Genomic DNA, 21,327 nt, shown 5'->3' with positions numbered 1-21,327 from the left:
TCCTCCTTCTTACTAGACCCTCTGACCCCTTTTATATCTGGAAGGTTGTTTGTGTGCTCCTTAGTGAATACCGAACCAAAGTACTTGTTCAATTGGTCTGCCATTTCTTTGTTCCCCATTATGACTTCCCCTGATTCTGACTGCAGGGGACCTACATTTGTCTTTACTAACCTTTTTCTCTTTACATATCTATAGAAACTTTTGCAGTCCATTTTTAATGTTCCCTGCAAGCTTCCTCTCGTACTCTATTTTCCCTGCCCTAATCAAAGAAATGGCAGATCAATTGAACAAATACTTCAGTTCTGTCTTCACGAAGAAAGACACAAATAACCTTCCGAATGTACTGGGGATAGTGGGTCAAGTGAGAAGGAGGAACTGAAGGATATCCTTATTAGGCGGGAAATTGTGTTAGGGAAATTAATGGGATTGAAGGCCGATAAATCCCCGGGGCCTGATAGTCTGCATCCCAGAGTACTTAAGGAAGTTGCCCTAGAAATAGTGGATGCATTGGTGATAATTTTCCAACAGTCTATCGACTCTGGATCAGTTCCTATGGACTAGAGTCTAGCTAATGTAACACCACTTTTTAAAAAAGGAGGGAGAGAGAAAACGGGTAACTATAGACCGGTTAGCCTGACATCAGTAGTGGGGAAAATGTTGGAATCAATTATTAAGGATGAAATAGCAGCGCATTTGGAAAGCAGTGACAGGATCGGTCCAAGTCAGCGTGGATTTATGAAAGGGAAATCATGCTTTACGAATCTTCTGGAATTTTTTGAGGATGTAACTAGCAGAGTAGACAAGGAAGAACCAATGGATGTGATGTATTTGGACTTTCAAAAGGCTTTTAACAAGGTCCCGCACAAGAGATTGGTGTGCAAAATCAAAGCGCATGGTATTGGGGGTAATGTACTGATATGGATAGAGAATTGGTTGGCAGACAGGAAGCAGAGAGTCGGGATAAACGGGTCCTTTTCAGAATGCCAGGCAGTGACGAGTGGAGTGCCGCAGGGCTCAGTGCTGGGACCCCAGCTCTTTAGAATATACATTAACGATTTGGATGAAGGAATTGCGTGTGTAATATCCCCAAGTTTGCAGATGACACTAAACTGGGTGGCGGTGTGAGCTGTGAGGGGGATGGTAAGAGGTTGTAGGGTGACTTGGACAGGTTAGGTGAGTGGGCAAATGCATGGCAGATGCAGTATAATGTGGATAAATGTGAAGTTATCCACTTTGGTGGCACAAACACGAAGGCAGAATATTATCTGAATGGCAGCAGATTAGGAAAAGGGGAGGTGCAACGAGTCCTGGGTGTCATGGTTCATCAGTCGTTGAAGGTTGGCATACAGGTACAGCAGGCGGTGAAGAAGGCAAAATGGTACGTTGGCCTTCATAGCTAGGGGAGTTGAGTATAGGAGCGGGGAGGTGTTACTGCAGTTGTATAGGGCCTTAGTGAGGCCTCACCTGGAATATTGTGTTCAGTTTTGGTCTCCTAATCTGAGGAAGGACGTTCTTGCTATTGAGGGAGTGCAGTGAAGGTTCACCAGACTGATTCCAGGGATGGCAGGACTGTCATATGAGGAGAGACTGGATCAACTGGGCCTTTATTCACTGGAGTTTAGAAGGATGAGAGGGGATCTCATAGAAACGTATAAGATTCTGATGGGACTGGACAGGTTAGATGCGGGCAGAATGTTCCCGATGTTTGGGAAGTCCAGAACCAGGGGCATAGTCTTAAGATAAGGGATAGGCCATTTAGGACTGAGATGAGGAGATACTTCTTCACTCAGAGTTATTAACCTCTGGAATTCCCTGCCGCAGAGAGTTGTTGATGCCAGTTCATTGGATATATTCAAGAGGGAGTTAGATATGGCCCTTGCAGCTAAGGGGATCAAGAGGTACGGAGAGAAAGCAGGAAAGGGGTACTGAGGGAATGATCAGCAATGATCTTATTGAATGGTGGTGCTGGCTCGAAGGGCCGAATGGCCTACTCCTGCACGTATTTTCTATGTTTCTATATTGCACAGCTTGGCCATCATGAGGGGCAGGCATTGCCGGTGGGGATTGCATGCCCAATTCAGGAGGAGGGGGAATATGAAAAGGAGCCTAGTGAGCCCCCCATTGATAGCCATCCCATCTACAGGGGAGGCAGCGTGGAGATGCTGCCGGACCAACACTCGCACGTCGCTAGCTCATAATGGACCGGTTCTCCTGAGGGATGGAGCTAATACTGGACACGCTATGTGCCCCTATAAAGGCGCATCTCTGGTGAATGTTGGAATGATACACAAAACACCGTTGACAAATTAAGTTCAACTGCAACAAAGTCACAGAAACACCTCCCACCAAAATAAAACCATACAGTATGCAATATTATGTTGCAGGACACTAAACAACTAAACTTCTTTACCGCCACAAGTTTTGGCTCGGACACGCAAAAGTCCGTTGTGTAATGCCTGACAACGCCAACGCTCCTCCAAATTACATTTTCGCCGAAACTTGCAGTCAAAGGCTCAAAACTATTTTCGGGTACCAAACCCCCGTCTCAATTAACGCCCCGAAATGCAAATACCGTATATACTCGCGTATCATGCGACTTTTGAAGACCTAAATTGTAACCTAAATTTGGGGGGTAGCATGATACGCGAGATACAAAATTTGCGGGTGTGAAGTGCTGGCCAAGATTAGGCTGTTAGGCTGTTAAGCAGACCGTATCGTCAAATAGTGCATATGTATATCAAGTAAAGATGATTTTGATAAAACTGCTGTTTTACTTGCTGATACACATGTAATGTTTACGCTTTCCAAATCAGCTTTCCAAACAACCGTAAAATGTGTCTTTTCATGCCCTGTAGTTTTGATAAAAATACTTTTCTCGCCGACTTTATTAACGGTTGAGTTTGATGGCATATCAAAATTCACGGGTGTCTCATCCATGTTTCCAATGCACGATAACTTATAGCTGTTAGCTTTGCGATGTTTGATTACAAATGTTTGAAAACTAGTCACTTTTTCTTCTGATTCTTTTGGGAGTTTCTGCAATTTTTGTTTTTCTTCTTAACACTTCTTGCTTCTCGTAAAGCATAAAGTCTTATTTTAGATTGTGACCCGCGATTTGCGCATTTATAGGAAGGAGTTTCCTTCAATTTTTCTTTTTGTTTTCTCCAGTTTCGGACACAGCTTTCTCCGACACCAAACAGCTTTGCAGCTTTAACGTTGTTGCTTTGTTCCGCTTGTTACGTGTTGGGTACTTGTTAAACTTGTTTGAAAGCCTAGTCTAGTGTCATCTGGTATCTCAAAAAAGTGACTCGCATGATACATGAGATATATGATAAAATCATGTTTTGGGGACGAAAATTTAGGGGTCGCATGATACGTGAGATCGTAGGATACGCGAGTATATACGGCAGCCCAAAATCCTGCCCATTGTGTTATATATAATGCTTCAAAGAAATTCATGATTTGATGCATTTGGATTTCTGTTGGTATTTGTTTAAGGACGAACATATGAATGTGTTGTTTATAAACAAGAACAATGAATTGCTTTATGGTACTTGTGTAAATGCAGCCCTTTAGTAAAACATTGGGATTGTGGTCATCAATCAAAAATCAATTCCTATCTCTGGCGTAAACAATGGTAAACACTCCTGGCACGGAAACATCTGCAAACTGCCGTTGATCCAAGAAAAAATTAGTGCAAAAAAAAATCATAATAAAACTTCTCTTTCCAAAAGTAAAATTCACTGCTTCCCAAACCCTTAACTTCTTTAATTAGCCCTCTCCCAACCATTCTCTTGCTACCCTGATGTAGAGTATGTGGAAAATATGAATCTTAGTCCTAATGCAAGCAAGTTTATTTTTGAGCTCGGGTCTAAACCTTTAGTCAATCTCCTCCTTTAACACGTGTGCTGCCTTCTGTTTTTCTTGCATCAATTCCAATGCATCCTAATCTGGAATCAGAACATTATACATATCAAATTTACTCTTGGTTTGCTGAAGATTCCTGCAAATAACAAGAAAATAAATGGTCTGTGGAGGCATAAATCTCTAACAGGAAAGATGTCATCACGCCATTACTAAACATGTCTGATACATGATATGTACACCATTGCCACATTGCTGGACTGGATTAAAACCAATCTAATTTAAATCTCAAGAGTGAGAACTTGAATTAAGCAGAACATCCTCAAGAAATGGGCCAATAAGAGTAGTTCACATCCCTTTGGACCTCACCTCACAAATCAGATGTAGCTCCGAGGATAGGTTAACGAGTTATTTGCTCCTATTGTAGTGCAGTGGCTCAAAAATTCAGGATCACCCAGTGGATCAGAGCTTGGGGCTGCATAACCCAATAATGAATAGATACCACGCAGAATTGAATTATTGTGTGTTAAATAATTACATTAAAAAAAGAAACTCTGTTGCAGATTCTGCTCTTGCTTATGAATACTTTGCAGCTTGCTTCCCATGGCATTGATGCCAGTGTTGACAGAGACAGTAAAGCCCTTCTTGTTGTCCTCTCTTTTACTGAAGGAGCAGTAATTTAAATGTACTATAAGATTTCTTCGTATAAATGACGGGAAAAATCATGTGGTCGAGATTTTGGAAACAAAAATTACAATACTAGATTTTCTGCCCATTGCTTATGTGTGAGAATCCTCAAAGCCAACATATCAAATATATATAATGGATGTGGCACCATATTCATGTTTTGGCAGACTAAATGCAATTAAAATGAAATGGCAGTAACTATCACTATGTCAGATTATTGCAAATTTCTCCCATAACAAGGTTAATTTTCTCCATGGAGCTTTTTCATTATTTTCCCTCCTACCTTGATAGTGCATTTAGAATGCTCCAATTAGCTCCAGTGCCTTTGGGCAAGGGATTAGAAAAAATAAGCCAGGGTTTCTGCTCCTATTGCTATTCATTGATTCCTGCTGGAAAGAATTGTGCATGGATGTCTGGTGATAGAATTGGGCTCAGCTGTTATACCCTCTTTGGTCGAATAGCCTGCTAACACTCATTGTGTTGGCTCGCGAGAGGTACCAAAGGGCTACTGGTCCCCTGTTGAACTTTAGTAAATGCAGAGAAGTGTAAAGTGATTCATTTTTGTAGGAAGAATGAGGATAGACAATATGAACTAAATGGTACAGTTCTTAAGCGGGTGAAAGAACAGTGAAACCTGCAAGTGTACGTACACAAATCTTTGGAGGTGGCAGGACAAGTTGAGAAGGCTTTTTAAAAAAAAGCGTGTGGGATCCTTGGCTTAATAAAAAGAGGAATAGAGTACAAAAATAAGGAAGTTATTCTAAACCTTTATAAAACAGTGGTTAGGCCCCAGCTCGAGTATTGTGGCCAATTATGGGCACCACACTTTAGGAAGATTGTCAAGACCTTGGAGAGGGTGCAGAGATGTACTAGATTGATACTAGAGATGCAGGGCTTAAGTTATGTGGAAAGACTAGAGAAACTGGCATTGTTCTCAGAGCTGAGAAGGTTAAAGGAAGATTTGATAGAGGTATTTAAAATCATGAATGGTTCTGATAGAGTAAATAAGGAGAAACTTTCCAGTGGCAGAAAGGTTGTAACCAGAGGAACAAATTTAACGGAATTGGCGAAAGAACCAGTGGCGAAAGAACCAGAGGTGAAAGGAGGAAAAAATGTTTTACGTAGCAAGTTGCTATAATCTGGAATGCACTGCCTGAATGGCCGGTGGAAGCAGATTCAACAGTAACTTTTTCAAAAGGGAATTGGATATATACTTGAAGGGAAAAAATTTGCAGAACTATGAAAGAGCAGGGGTTTGGGATTAATTGGATAGCTCTACCAAATAGCTGGCACGGGCCGAATGGCTGCCTTTTGTGCTTTATCTAAGATTCCAGCCCAATAAGAATCTGCTTTCAGGAGTGGAGGGGAGAAAAGAAAAGGGGGTTATCTTTATTAAATACTGACTGATGAATGTATCCCACGCAGAATTAAAATATTACTGTGTATAAAATACCTAAATTTAAAAAAAATTAAAGTATGCTGCTGAATCTGCTCTTTAGTACTTTACAGGTTGCCCCTAAGTAAAGCCCTCCTTGTTGGCTCATAATGCACCCTTGCCTGACAGAGTCTCCATATTAGATTCACAAATTTGTATTTGCAACTTCACAGCAACTGCAAATATATAAGTTCACCCGTGCATAAACTGGCCAAATTCAGCAGCGAGAGAACCTGCTACTAATATCAGTTATTGTGCTCAACCCAGTGAAGTATTCATATCTTTGTTAACTGAACTTGTTCAAGTTTGCCAGAGCAGGATCCATAGCTTATCTTGGAACCCCAGGATATATGATTATTGTCATCTTAATTTTATGTAACTCCCACCATGTTTTGGCATATACCTCGGAGCTGTAAAGAAAAATGCCTTGTGTAGATTGGGTCAGAGTGAATTTTCTAGCTGGAATAAAGTCAGTAACTGGAAAAGGTACCACTTTTATTGACTCCTTGTTGCCTGTTATAATTGATATAAAGAAATGATCAAATCCCAAGGCGAACCTACCATGAGCTTGCTTGTGTAAAAAAATAATCTATTGATCTCTGTCAATTGATCCAGCATCCACTGTTTTTTGGGGAGTGAGTTCCAGATTTCCACCAGCATTTGTGGAAAATGTTTCACTCTTAAATGGCCTGGCTTTAATTTTGAAATTTGGCACCTTGTTCAAGATTCTCCCACCAGAGGAAATAGTTTTTTTGGGCCCAAGTTTCCCCAGGAGTTGCTCCTTTTTTTTTGGAGCAACTTGATTTTTCTGGACTATCTTTTTAGTTGTAATTCTGGCCATTTAATTTGCACCTGTGTAAGTGAGTTAGTTAGGTTTTTTTTAGTTCAGTTTTTTTTCAAAAGGGGCCGTTCCCAGCAACTTACCCCCTGTTTTAGGCATTTGGCCAGCAAATAGTTGCTCCAAACTAACTTAGGCCAGCGTATGTTGCCACTTCTGTCCGCACAGAAAAACCTTACCTAGAGTTAAGGAATCGGCGCAAGCAACTACATTTAAAGCACCACCAAGCACCGAACAAAGCACAAAAAATAATAAGCAATTAATTAACAAATAAAATAGAAGGAACCCTTGCCCAAAGCACCAAGACCAAAGTAATAAGCAAGCAAGCAATCAATCAATAAATAACAAATAAAAAAATAGAAGGAACCTTGCACCTAAAGCACCAAAATCAATTGGTAAATAATAAATAAAAAATTGAAGTTCTACCTTAGGGAACGCAGCGGGCCACCGATGAGGGAGCCCATTCGGCCAGGGCTAGGGACGGCGTGCTTCGGGCCCCTCCCACACAGCGTGCAGTACATGTTTGCAGAAACGGCCTGCCAAGAGCTGCACATGCGCGCAGACGTCCCGGCACTGTTTTCAGCGCCGGGACCTGGCTCCGCTCCCAATCCATTGGGCCACGCTGCGCCACGACCGAGGAGAGACTGGGGAGCGGCCAAAATATGGACATCTTTTTGCGGCGCGCTTGGAGGCGGACAAAAGCGCCGCATCTCGGGTGAGGGCGCCAGAAAAACAGGTTAGGGAAACTAGCCATTTGCATCGATCCTATCGAATCCTTTTATCGCTTTAGTCTCTACGATTAGATCACCCCTCAACTGTCTAAACACAGGGACATACAACCAAGTTAATGCAACTTGTCCTCATAATTTAACCCTTTACGCCTCGGTATAATACTGGTGAATCCATTCTGTACCAGCTCCATTTCCAATATGTCTTTCCTGAGGTTAGGTGCCCAGTGTTATGTACTCTATGACTCCAAATTCATTGGTTTGGGAACATAGTTGAGCATCGTCACCTTGTGGATTGCTGTTCTTCAGTGACTTGACATGTCCAGTACCAAATCACTGACACCCCAGATCTCTCTCAATCTATTTTTTTAACAATTTCTGCGTTATTCAGAGAATATGTATGTTTTTTTTTTAACATGCTGTACCATAAACTTATCTATATAACATTTAATTTGCCCCTGTTTTGTAGAATTAGATTTTATCTAACTTCATTTGTAGGTTTGTAGCATAGGAATTGCTAGATGAAAAAAACCCACGGTCCATCTAGTCTGTCACATGATACCACAATAATGCAGTTTTTGACTAATTGTAGCAATCAATCTCTATCAATTTACTCAGACATGACCCACAGAAAAACCTAATGACGGAGAGCTTGGTCCAAAGTCACCTATTCCTTTCAAGCATGATATGCTTAACACATGTCATGTCTCAAATTATTCATATACAATATTCCAAAATGTTATTTTCTCAAAGAAATCTATCTAAACTGCTGCCTCCAACCTCTTTCCTAGTCTCTTTCTTCCATATTTACCTTTTTATGAAAGCAGCAGCATAGATGTGCAGAAATTGGTCATTCGTACACCAAAACTTCTTTGAAAGCTCCTCCCAAACCCATGACTTTTACCACCTTGAAGGACAAGGGCAACAGGGGCATGGGAACACCATCCCTCCAAGTTGCACACCATTCTGACTTGGAAATATATCGCTGTTCCTTCACTGTCGCTGGGTTAAAATCCTGGAGCTCCCTCCGTAACAGCACTGTGGGAGTACCTTCACCACAAGGATTGCAGCGGTTCAAGAATGCGGCTCACCACCACCTTCTCGAGGGCAATTAGGGATGGGCAATAAATGCTGACCTTGCATCGCTTCTCGGGCCTTTTGGCTAAGATCAAGTGTAGTATCTGTTCTTATCAGTTTAATATCCCCTATCTGGGGACCAAATATTAAATTGTTTTTTGGAACAGGGGCTTGCTCCGTCCACTCCACGCACCGACCTGGTATTGCAGTGTTTCCAGGAACGGTGCAGCTTCCCCTCTCGGCCTTTTGGCTAAGATCAAATATAGTAGCGCAAAGTGATCTTTGGCGCTGGAGTTGATCTGACAAGAATGAACAAAAAAAATAAATAAATGCTGACCTTGCCAGCGACGCCCCCATCCCATGCTAATTTTTTTTTAAGTTTCTAATGACTAGGAAGAGCAATGTGATTTGCTTGTAAAATTTAAAACTAATTTGGACAACTTTATTTTACCTCTCTTTTTGTTTCTCTGGTTGGGAGTCAGGGGCTTGAACTAATGTCCTCTCAACATGCAACATGTAATTTAACATTCGTTGTACCATTTGTAAATTGAAAGTTTGTGCTGGATATTGAATCTTTCAGTCGTTTTATTGAGGGAAGGCTCCTTCTTTCTCATTGTGCATGTACAAATAAATTCTACATAAAATTTACTAAGGCGTTGAAATTAAACTTAATTTTCACTTTATTCTAATATTTTATTTTCAGATTGTTAATGAAGCTGCTAAGTATCGCTATCGCTCTGGGGACTTATTTGACTGTGGAAGTTTAACAATTCGAGCACCTTGGGGATGTGTGGGTCATGGATCACTCTATCACTCTCAGAGTCCTGAGGCTTTCTTTTCTCATATTCCTGGAGTTAAGGTGAGCATTCAAAACTTTTGTCAAAGAACAAGTAAGTTACAGGACATTTTTGTACATTAAGTAGTTTAAAATAAGTTGGGTCTGTTTCCACTTACAGATGCAGACCCATAGCATAGAACCTTGCACAATTTTAGAAGGTTATAGATCATCATCATAGGCAGTCCCTCAAAACGAGGATGACTTGCATCCATGCCAAAAAAGAATGAGTTCACAGGTATTTCAGTGAAGGACCTAATATTCCAGGTCCTGAACTACATCCTGAAGGGTGGAGGATGCCTGTGCATGGATTTTTTTAACGTGTGGTGGCCGTTGCACACCAGCCACCACGTGGGCTTGACAGAGCTAGGTCTTGGTCCAAGACAACTGGAGACCAGCTCTGCTAGGTGTGTGCACGTATCGCAGTGTGGGCTGACCTGTACTACCCCTGGGTCCCTGGCCCCGAACTCACGCCTCTCCTGGGCCCTGATCACATCCCTCCACAGTCTCTCGCTGTATCTGCCCACGCTCCAATCACTGACCTGGACCTTGATGACGTCACTCTTTGCTGCTGTCGCCCTCCTGCACCAACTCGCGCTGCTCCCTGAAGTGGCCTCCACGCTGCTCCCGAGGCCGCCGCACTCTGCTCCTTTAATGGCCCTGAACTGCCGCTGGTGTTCTCACGCAGGTCGGGGTAGTAAGGGGATAAAAAACGGTCACTACAATGGAGGTACTGAAGGTAGTAAATTGATCTGACACGTAAAATGGTCCAGATTAAGAGGGCTTATCAGTATTAGGAGATTCTGAGTAATCAGGGATTCTTCTGTCTTACGGTATGGATTGTAATACTGACTGGTTATGTATAACCCACTTATGTATGTAAAGCACGCTTATACACTCGCTTATATTGGGTTAGTAAGAAGGGAATAGCAAAGCCTGATAGGTAATTAACCATCTGTGGTGTGAACCTTAGTATAGATTTACATTCTGAATAAGCAAATCCAGCAAGAGCAACAGTCTGGAACATAGACTGTAAACAGTATCTGACTCTCATGAAAAACTGTATTAGACTTGTTCTCTAGGGAAGAGAATAAGGAAGCTAGTATTTTGGAACAGAGTTACTTCACACATTATAGGGACTATGGCAATGTTCACATCACTGATATGTGATGAGAGATGGACAGGTGGGAACGAACCACTCAGAGCTAGTCTGATAAGAGTCAACAAATCAATGTAACGTCGCTGATAGCAGTAGACCAATCGAGGGATAGCACCCCTCGAAAAACTGTATAACTGTAATTGAAACCTCTTGTATTTTGAAAGTCCACGTTTGAACTTTCCCTTGCATGCTCGAATAAAGCCGGTTGCACCGAAATTTTTTCTTAAGTGATTCCGTGATCGTTATCAGGAGGGCAAGGTTCCGACTCCTTATATCATAGAGTCCACCTCAAGGAAGAGAAGTCTTCCTTCTACACCAACAGGGCCTCCACTATGCTCCTGGGCTGCCACACCTCTGCTCCTTTTATGGCCCCGACCTGCCTAGTACACTGATTCAGTGGAAGGTTGAATTCAAGGCATGCTCCTGAAATAAGTACAGGATTATTTTCTTTGCTTCTGGCTGGGCTACCCGAGACCTGGGAGGTTTTTATGCATGCACTGCCTACACTTTCTCCGAGTGAATATTGTACAGGTGCAGCGTCCGTGTCCCAAGGCCGTTTCGGACTTTGGAACATCTTTCTGACGTCATGAATCCGGAAACATCCGAGCCCAGGTTCGGGTATTTCCGGATTCCGGAACATCAGAAAGGGGTGGGGGCGGTACCTGCTGAGGAGCTGTCCGGGCAGGCCGCCAGGGCCCGTTGAGGAGGTGTTTGAGTCGGGCGGGACCCCGCCGAAGTGGTGTTCGGGCGGGGCCCCGCCAAGGAGGTTGTCGGGCCAGCGGGCCCCGCCGAGGATGTCGTCGTTGGGCGGGCCCCGCCGAGGAGGAGTTCGTGCGGGCGGGACCCCGCTGAAGAGGTGTTCACGCGGGCCGGCGAGGAGGCCCTGAGGTAAGGGCAGCAAGGCAAGCGGCAGCGAGGTGAGGCCCCGAGGTCGGGCAGGGTCGTCTGGTCTGGATTCCGGAACATTTTATGTATTCCGGACGACCCTGCCACGAATTGTCCCGGAGTCCAGATTCTGGAACATTCTGGATTCCGGAACTCCTGATTTTGGACGCTAGATAACATGCTATTTTGATTTGTTTTTGTGAAAAAGTAGGGCCATTTGTTTATAATCGACATATAAACTTTTTTTACACTCTCCCGAAAGGGTAACTAAATTTTTTTTGACGCTCCAAACATTCTTTTTCAAAATTTGACTAAATTTTGCACTAAAATCTTCAAACCAGTAAGTACTTTGAAATTCTTTTGGGATGTTTATAAATCAGTAGTAATAACCTATAGTTTGGCTTGATAAATGTATGTCGGTTTGTTGCCAACAGTATATGGGTGTTCAAATAAGTCAATAAATTCAAGCCTACCATCTAACCCTGTTTTTCCTGTAGATATTCAGAATTAAATCATTCTGACTGATACCTTTCTGCAGGAAATTAATCTGATTTCAACCAAAGTGGTCCTGGACTTAGTATTCATTTTAGGCAGATATAGATTATTTGTTTATGCTTGTTTTTGTACATAGTTTATACAATTTACTTTTATTTAAAGCTCAAATTGTATTCATCCATTTTCTGTACCAAATGTTATATACTTATTTCACTAACCATCAAAATTGTAGCTGTTCTACAATAATATAAATAGTTTATTTCAGAAAAGCCTGTTTCAATTTAAATCAGCAAACAATGTGTAGTTGTAAATTTAACTGTACATTTCTGATGTGGCTGCATCAGCAATGTTCACTTAACAAAAATTGACTCTGCTGTTTAAATGGGCATCTGCATTTGTGAAGCTAAGCGCACAGTATGTATGAAATACATTGAGATAGAAGCTAAATGAAGAAAATTCATAGAATCATAGAAATTTACAGCACAGAAGTAGGCCATTCGATCCATTGTGTCCGTGCAGGCAGAAGAAGAGCTATCCAGCCTAATCCCACTTTCCAGCTCTTGGCCTTCAAGTGCATATCCAAATGTTATTTAAATGCTATGACGGTTTCTGCCTCTACCACCCTTTCAGCCAGTGAGTTCCAGACCTCCACCACCCTCTGGGTCAAAAAAGTTCTCCTTAACTCCCCTCTAATCTTTCTACCAATTACTTTAAATCTATGCCCTTTAGTTATTGATCTCTCTGCTAGGGGAAATACATCCTTCCTATCCACTCTATCTAGGTCCCTCATAATTTTATACACCTCATTAAGGTCTCTACTTGGCCTCCTCTGTGGAAAACAACTCCAACCTATCCAATCTTTCCTCATAGATAAAATTCTCCAATCTTGGCAACATCCTCGTAAATCGCCTCTGCGTTCTCTAGTGCAATCACATCTTGTATGTAATGTGGTGACCAGAGCTGTACACAGTACTCTAGCTGTGGCCTAACTAGTGTTTTATACAGTTCAAGTATAACCTCCCTGTTCTTGGTATTCTATGCCTCAGCTAATGAAGGAAAATGTCCTGTATGCCTTCTTAACCACCTTATCTACCTGTCCTGCAACCTTCAGGGATCTGTGGACTTGCACTCCAAAGTCCCTCTGTTCCTCTACACTCATCAGTATCCTACTATTTATTGTGTACTCCCTTGCCTTGTTAGCCCTCCCCAAAGGAATTACCTCTCACTTCTTTGGATTGAATTCTATTTTGCCAGTTTTCTGCCCACCTGATCAGTCCATTGCTGTCTTCCTGCAATCCACAGCGTTCTTCCTCATGAACAGCCACACAGCTAATTTGTTTAAATACATCAATTTTAAGCCTTGAGAAACGTAGTGAAGAAGCTAGTCCAATCTCAAGGCAAAACACTGAACTTTTTTGAAAAATTTAAAGCTATTATTAGGTGCATTTAAAGATATAGGCTTTAGTCGTTAAATAATCCTCGACATGCATATTAACATTTCCCAGCTTTTGTCTGTCTCGGCACTTTCTGACAAAAGTCAGCATTGGATTTAATCTTCCCATGCTGTCTTGTTGGTTGCCCCATAGTGCACCTCAGTAGGCTCTTTTATGCAAGCAGAGCTATAACTGGTGGCCTGGAAGCCTAGTCAGCAGTAAATGAGAATCATCCTGGCGAGAAAGTGCTATTTTCCCTAATGCTGTTGCAGCAGTTATTGGGCTCAATTTTCCCCAATGCCGTTTTTTGCATATTCCAAGAGTTACGCACATTTTTTTTGGGCCCATCTACTCCAAAAAAACAAACTTGATTGTTTCCCATTTCTAATTTTTGAAATTGGTGCCGTGCAGTCTGCCCTTCTGGCTGCTGCTAAAACATGGCAGATATAGCTCTCTTGCATAGGATGAACGCATCATGGGTGTTCCCAGGGTATCACGCATCAACTGCCATGATGCGATGCATGTCGTCACAGACGAGCTGCACATTCACGGAGTGGAAACCTTTTCTGTTCCTGTACATCTCTGAATCCTCCAAAGGTGCTCGCAAGGCAATGTGGGTACAATCAATGCAGCCCTGTACCTTGGGGAAGCCAGTAATCCTGGAGAAGCCCACAGCCCTGTCACGCATTGCCTGGGTGGTCATGGGGAACTTTATGTTGTCATTCCTCCGGGCATATAGTGCAGCAGTCACCTGCTGAATGGAGATATGTGTTGCATGTTGAGAAATGGTACACACATCCCCAGTTGTGGCCTGGAATGATCCAGATGCATAAAATGAAAGTGCAGCTGTAACCTTTACTTCAACTGACAAAGCAGTCCTCCTGGTGCTTCTAGGGTGCAGGTCTGCTTTTATTAACTCACAGATCTTGGTTACAACTTAAGAACATAAGAACATAAGAAATAGGAGCAGGAGTAGGCTATTTGGCCCCTCAAGCCTGCTCCGACATTCAATAAGATCATGGCTGATCTGTTCATGGACTCAACTCCACTTCCCTGTCCGCTCCCCATAACCCTTTACTCCCTTATAGCTCAAAAATCTGTCTATCTCCGCCTTAAATATATTCAATGACCCAGCCTCCACAGCTCTCTAGGGCAGGGAATTCCATAGATTTACAACCCTCTCAGAAGAAAATTCTCCTCATCTCAGTTTTAAATGGGCAGCCCCTTATTCTAAGACTGTTTCCCCTATGAGTGGAAATATCCTCTCTGCATCCACCTTGTCGAGCCCCCCTCATTATCTTATAAGTTTCAATGAGACCACCTCTCATTCTCCTGAACTCCAATGAGTATAGGCCCAACCTACTCTTCATAAGTCAACCCCCTCATCTCCGGAATCAACCTAGTGAACCTTCTGTGAACAGCCTCCAATGCAAGTATATCCTTCCTTAAATACAGAGAACAAAACTGTACACACTACTTCAGGTGTAGCCTCAGCAATACCCTGTACAGTTGTAGCAGGACTTCTCCTGCTTTTATACTCCATCCCCCTTGCAATAAAGGCCAACATTCCATTTGCCTTCCTGATTACTTGCTGTACCTGCATACTAATTTTTTGTGTTTCATGCACAAGGACCCCCAGGTGTCTCTACACACTGCAGCACTTTGCAATTTTTCTCCATTTAAATTATAATTTACTTTTCCATTATTTCTGCCAAAGTGGATAACCTCACATTTTCTCACGTTATACTCCATCTGCCAAATGTTTGCCCACTTACTTAGCCTGTCTATATCCCTTTGCAGATTTTTTGTGTCCTCCTCACAATTTGCTTCCCACCCATCTTTGTATCATCAGCAAACTTGGCTACATTACACTCGGTCCCTTCATCCAAGTCATTAATATAGATTGTAAATAGTTGAGGACCCAGCACCGATCCCTGTGGCACCCCACCAGTCACTGTTTGCCAACCAGAAAATGACCCATTAATCCCGACTCTCTGTTTTCTGTTAGTTAGCCAATCCTCTATCCATGCTAATATATTACCCCCAACCCCGTGAACTTTTATCTTGTGCAATAATCTCTTATGTGGCACCTTCTCGAATGCCTTCTGGAAATCCAAATACACCACATCCACTAGTTCTCCCTTATCCACCCTGCTCGTTACATCCTCAAAGAACTCCAGCAAATTTGTCAACCACTATTTCCCTTTCATAAAACCATGCTGACTCTGTTTGATTCATGCTTTTCCAAATGTCCCGCTACTGCTTCCTCAATAATGGACTCCAGCATTTTTTCCAACGACAGATGTCAGGCTAACTGGTCTATAGTTTCCTGCTTTTTGTCTGCTTTTTTAAATAGGGGTGTTACATTTGCGGTTTTCCAATCTGCTGGGACCGCCCCAGAATCCAGGGAATTTTGGTAGATTACAACCAATACATCCCCTATCTCTGCAGCCACTTCTCTTAAGCCCCTAGGATGTAAGGCATCAGGTCCAGGGGACTTGTCTGCCTTTATTTTACCCGGTGCGACTTCATTAGTGATAATGATTGTATTAAGTTCCTCCCTACCTATAGCCCCTTGATTATTCACGATTGGGATGTTTTTAGTGCCTTCTATCGTGAAGACCAATACAAAATATTTGTTCAAGGTCTCTGCCATTTCCCTGTTCTCCATTATTAATTCCCCAGTCTCATCCTCCAGGGGACCAATATTTACTTTATCCACTCTTTTCCTTTTTATGTACCTGTAGAAATTCTTACTATCTGTTTTTATTTTGTGCTAGTTTACTTTCATAATCTATCTTCCCTCGCTTAGTCATTTTTTTAGTCGCTCTCTGCTGGCTTTTTAAAAAATTCCCCAATCCTCTGGCCTCCCACTAGTCTTGGCCACATTGCAAGCCTTTGTATGTTTTCAATTTGATACCCTCCCTTATTTCCTTAGTTAGCCACAGATGGTTATCCTATTTCTTAGTCTTTCCTTCTCATTGGGATATATTTTTGTTGCGAGTTATGAAATATTTCCTTAAATGTTTGCCACTGCTCGTCAACCATCCCATACTTTAATCTATTTTCCCAGTTCACTTTAGCCACTCTGCCCTCATACCTTTGCAGTCTCCTTTATTTAAGCTTAGGACACTGGCTTGAGATCCAACTTTCTCACCCTCCAACTGAATTTGAAATTCAACCATATTATGGTCACTCATTCCTAGAGGATCTTTATGACGAGATCATTTATTAATCCTGCCTCATTACACAGTACTAGATCTCAGATAGCCTGCTCCCTGGTTGGTTCTGCAACATACTGTTCAAGGAAACTATCCCGGATACACTCTATGAACTCCTCCTCCAGGCTACCTTGGCTAATTTGCATTGTCCAATCAATATGAAGGTTAAAATCATCCATGATTATTGCCATTCCTTTATTACATGCCTCCATTATTTCTTGATTTATACTCGGTCCAACAGTGTAGCTGCTGTTAGGGAGCCTATAGACTACGCCCACCAGCGAATTTTTCCCTTTATTATTCCTTATCTCCACCCAAACTGATTCAACATCGTGATCCTCTGAGCCAATATCGTTTCTCACTAACTCACTGATCCCATCCTTTATTAACAGTGCAACCCACCTGTTTTTCCTTTCTGTCTGTCCTTCCGAATTGTCATACCCCATAATATTTAGTTCCCAGTGCTGGTCACCTTGCAACTACGTCTCTGTAATGGCTATCAGATCATACCCATTTATATCTATTTGTGCAGTCAACTTATCTATTTTGTTACAAATGCTACGTGCATTTTAAATTTGTTTTTTTACCCTTTTTTCTTGCTTGTTTCTGCTATCCTTCAAACTCACTTTCTATATTTTTGCTTTCTAATTCCAGCTTTATTCCCCTCCCTACTGAATTTAGGACCGAGATGCGGAGGAACTTCTTCACCCAGAGAGTGGTGAACCTGTGGAATTCTCTACCACAGAAAGTTGTTGAGGCCAATTCACTAAATATATTCAAAAAGGAGTTAGATGAGGTCCTTACTGCTAGGGGGATCAAGGGGTATGGCGAGAAAGCAGGAATGGGGTACTGAAGTTGAATGTTCAGCCATGAACTCATTGAATGGCGGTGCAGGCTAGAAGGGCCGAATGGCCTACTCCTGCACCTATTTTCTATGTTTCTATGTTTCTATGAATCTATTCTGAGGTTCCCATCCCCCTGCCAAGCCAGTTAAAACCCTTCCCAACAGCTCTAGCAAATCCTCCCCCCCCCCCCCCCCCCGTGATGATATTGGCCCTGGCTCTGTTGAGGTGCAACCCGTCCGGCTTGGACAGGTTTCACCTCCCCCAGAAGCGGTCCCAATGCCTCAAGAATCTAAAGCCCTCCCCTCCTGCACCATCTCACCAGCCACGCATTCATCTGTTCTATCCTCCTATTTCTGTACTCACTAGCTCGTGGCACTTTGCGGAAACGCAGCCTTCTCAGATAGTCTGCATCACTCGGGTGACAGTATCATCGCCTGTCTCGATATACCCGATGTGGGTAAGGCCTCCTGCTCATCATCTACGAGCTCTGAAGTTCCTCAGGTGATGATGCCTAATCAATCTTCTCTGCTGCACCGTCATGTAGAAGGCTTGCATGAGGTATGGCATTGTCAATATTGCCCCCATAATTTAATTGTAGCTTTGCAAGAAGCTCAAAACAGCAGGACAAGCACTCTCACCACCTTCCTTCTCTCTCTCCAAGGTGCACACCCTAGTATGGACCACACCCTAGTATGGACCACACCCTGGTCTGTGCATGCGCAATAGGCTTGCTTAGAACGGGAAGCTAGGCATTCAATAAAGACATTTGGGGCAACGAAGTCTAATGCAATTCTTTAATTTTTGAATTTTTTCAAAGTGCCACCCCACCACCGCACATCTCCCCACGAGGATCAGCGTGTCGGCCAGCAGAATCGCTCCCTCCCCCAGACACGGGCTCGGCTTCCATCTCCCACCCCCTGGGTTTCTTTTGAAGCTGATGTATAGCCAAAGGGGTCTTGTCCTTTATATAAGTGGCTGGCGTTTCAGTTTAGCTTCCCCCCCCCCCACCCCCCGGGTTTTTTTTGAAGCTGCTGTATAGCCTAAGGGTTCTCATCCCTTATATAAGTGGCTGGCAGTTCAGTTCGGATTCCACCACCCTGCCTTCCACCACCCTGCCGCCCCCCCCCCCCCCCAAGGCCTTCTTTGAAGCCGAGCCCCTGTGTCCGGGTGAGGGAACGATTCTGCTGGCTGGCGCTCTGACCCTCGAGCCCAGTGAGGAGACGCTCGGTGGTGGCGTACTTTTGAAAAAAATAAAACATTTAAGAATTGCATTATGCTTCCATTTTCTCCCATTTGACTTTGAAACAATTAAGCTTCATGATGCATATTCTTTGCCTTCTTGACTCCCTCCAAAACTTTGCCTAAAAACAATGGGTCTTTCTGCTTTGATTTTTTTAATGTGCGCTGATTTTTCTTAAGTGCACAGAAGGTTTTTGGGAGTGGTCACATACATCTTCCTAGGAAAAATGTAAGTTGGCCAAACTTGCTTAAATCTGAAAAACTGCCGCAGACATCAGGTTACGCCCCCGATGACGCAAAAAAAACCCATACCTAACTGAATTACGCTGGTGCAGAAACTTTGGGGAAAGTTGGAGATTTTAATTTACTCAAAAAAAAACGGTGCACGCTTAAAAAAAGGCGCAGATAATTGGGGAAAAATTGTCAGTAACTCAACATGTTAGAGATCATTGTGCGGGCCTATTTTTACATGTTTAATTTATTCAATGAATTTTTAAATCATATAATTGTCTCCACTCCGCCTCAGCTCATCTGCTGCTGAAACCCTCATCTGTGCCTTTGTTACCTCTAGACTTGACAACTCCAACGCACTCTTGGTTGGCCTCCCACATTCTACCCTAGGTAAACTTGAGGTCATCTAAAACTCGGCAGCCCGTGTCCTAACTCGCACCAAGTCCTGTTCACCCATCACCCCTGTGCTCGCTGACCTACATTGGCTCACATTAAGCAATGGCTCAATTTCAAAATTCTCACCCCTCCTATCTCTGTAATCTCCTTCAGCCTCACAACCCCCCAAGATATCTGTGCTCCTCAAATTCTGCCCTCTTGAGCATCTCTGATTTTAACTGCCCAACCATGGTGGCCGTGCCTTCAGTTGCCTGGGCCCTAAACTCTTGAACTCCCGAAACCCCTCTGCCTCTATACCTCTCTTTCCTTCTTTAAGATGCTGCTTAAAACCTACCTCTTTGACCAAGTTTTTGGTCATCTGTCATAATTTCTTCTCGTGTGGCTCGGTGTCAAATTTATTTTGTGTCTTATAACACTCCTGTGAAGTGCCTTGGGATGTTTTAGGATGAAAAGTCGCTATATAAATACAAGTTATTGTTGTAATGCATTAACTGTCTTTTTAATGCTGATATAGGGCAATGATTTCACTACAAGCAGGGTTCTAGAGTGAAGTACCATCTTGGAAAATAAGCTTTCTGGTTTCGTGTGGACTCACGGCAATAATTGACAGGAAGTGTCTAGGTATGGTTGCTATAATGTGGGGTTAGGTGCCTGGTATGTAGTGAGGACATCTGGGGCGGGGTGGGGGGGAGGTATTGAAGCTGTTTCTAAAATATTTATATATAACCGTATAACATTTTGAAATTGAAGTGTTAAGATATTAAACTCAACAACCTACTCACGGTTAATGACAATGAAGTCCCTGTTTTTTGCTGGGTCTCTAAATCTACTGCTGGTATTGCAACCTTCCACATTGTCCTTGTAGATGTAAGATCAAGGCATTAGTATTCTTACATTGGGATGTAAAATTAGTTTTTGGCTGATCCATGCTTTTATGTCGTAATTCTTTTGACATGAAAATGCCTTTGACCCTGTATATTTATCCCAATATAGTATAAATGCAAGCATATGTTGCTCCAAGGTTGTTTGGGTCAAAAATAATGTCTTGCCTGATGGGAAGGTGGGCGGGATGTAAATAAAGGACTAAAAAAGGTGCTGTCATTTTTAAAACCATATTCTTAGTTTCTATCGTTTTGTGCACATGAAAAGACGCCATTTAGTGTTTTTTGGCATCTTTAATTCCGGGCGCCACAAGGTCTTTCTCTGACTTCTGTCATAGCTGATGTGGGTAGTTTGCCCACTGTATTGTTGGATACAGTCTGGCTCCTCTGCTCTTTCACTGGCTGCTAAATATTCCACAGAATTTCTAACTGCTTATGGATACATATGTAAGTAATTCAAGTGTTAAGATGCAACCTAGGGGTGGGAAACATGCCAAAAATTTGGTACATGCTCATTTTTCAGATGGCAACTGTTCCCAACATGGTATGATTTAAATATTTTAGCAGTGATGACTAATGTTGGTAAAATCTCTGAATTCCTTCTAAAACAGAAATATCTACTCTGCATGTTCAACAGAAATGCTTAACTAATTTGTGTCACAGATGTTTCAAATCCTCTGGACTATGCACTGTTGTTTCCTTTCTCTCTACCACCCACCCATTCCCATGAAAATGGATTAAAAGTGAATAGTTGTATTTATCAGGAATTGCAATGTGGTAAGTGTTGGTAGAAAGAACACCCTTAGTTCAAACAAGTAGTATGACGAATACAAACAAATACAATCCAGGTATAGGATACTTCACAAAAGTCAATCTATAAGCAAGTTAAGGCAGAAGAGATTAAGAGACAGAAGGGATGATGCAAGGCAAAAGGAGATGGTAATGGGACAAGTTAAGAAACAAAAGATGTCTAGATAGGGTGTAAATGGAGATGGCAGAATCATCAGCTGCCCTGCGAAAGAAAAAAGAAAGACTTGCATTTATATAGCGCCTTTCATGATCACCACGCGTCTCACAG

General features: G+C 42.5%; 1 protein-coding gene and 1 pseudogene across 2 annotated transcripts in view; both read left to right on the top strand.

Annotated features, from left to right (window-relative positions):
• Positions 1-21,327, top strand: part of bckdhb (branched chain keto acid dehydrogenase E1 subunit beta) — a 541,209-nt gene that overhangs the window by 89,955 nt on the left and 429,927 nt on the right. For both annotated transcript variants that reach the window (XM_070885573.1, XM_070885572.1), the window contains exon 5: positions 9,333-9,488. In XM_070885573.1, coding sequence (XP_070741674.1) covers positions 9,333-9,488 — 156 coding nt within the window. The remainder of the gene's footprint in view (positions 1-9,332; positions 9,489-21,327) is intronic.
• Positions 8,694-8,863, top strand: LOC139267686 (U2 spliceosomal RNA; annotated as a pseudogene).

This window comes from Pristiophorus japonicus, chromosome 7 (genome assembly GCF_044704955.1).
Source record: "Pristiophorus japonicus isolate sPriJap1 chromosome 7, sPriJap1.hap1, whole genome shotgun sequence".
In the NCBI taxonomy this organism is placed as follows: Eukaryota; Metazoa; Chordata; class Chondrichthyes; family Pristiophoridae; genus Pristiophorus; species Pristiophorus japonicus.
This window is presented reverse-complemented; position numbering and strand designations above follow the sequence as displayed.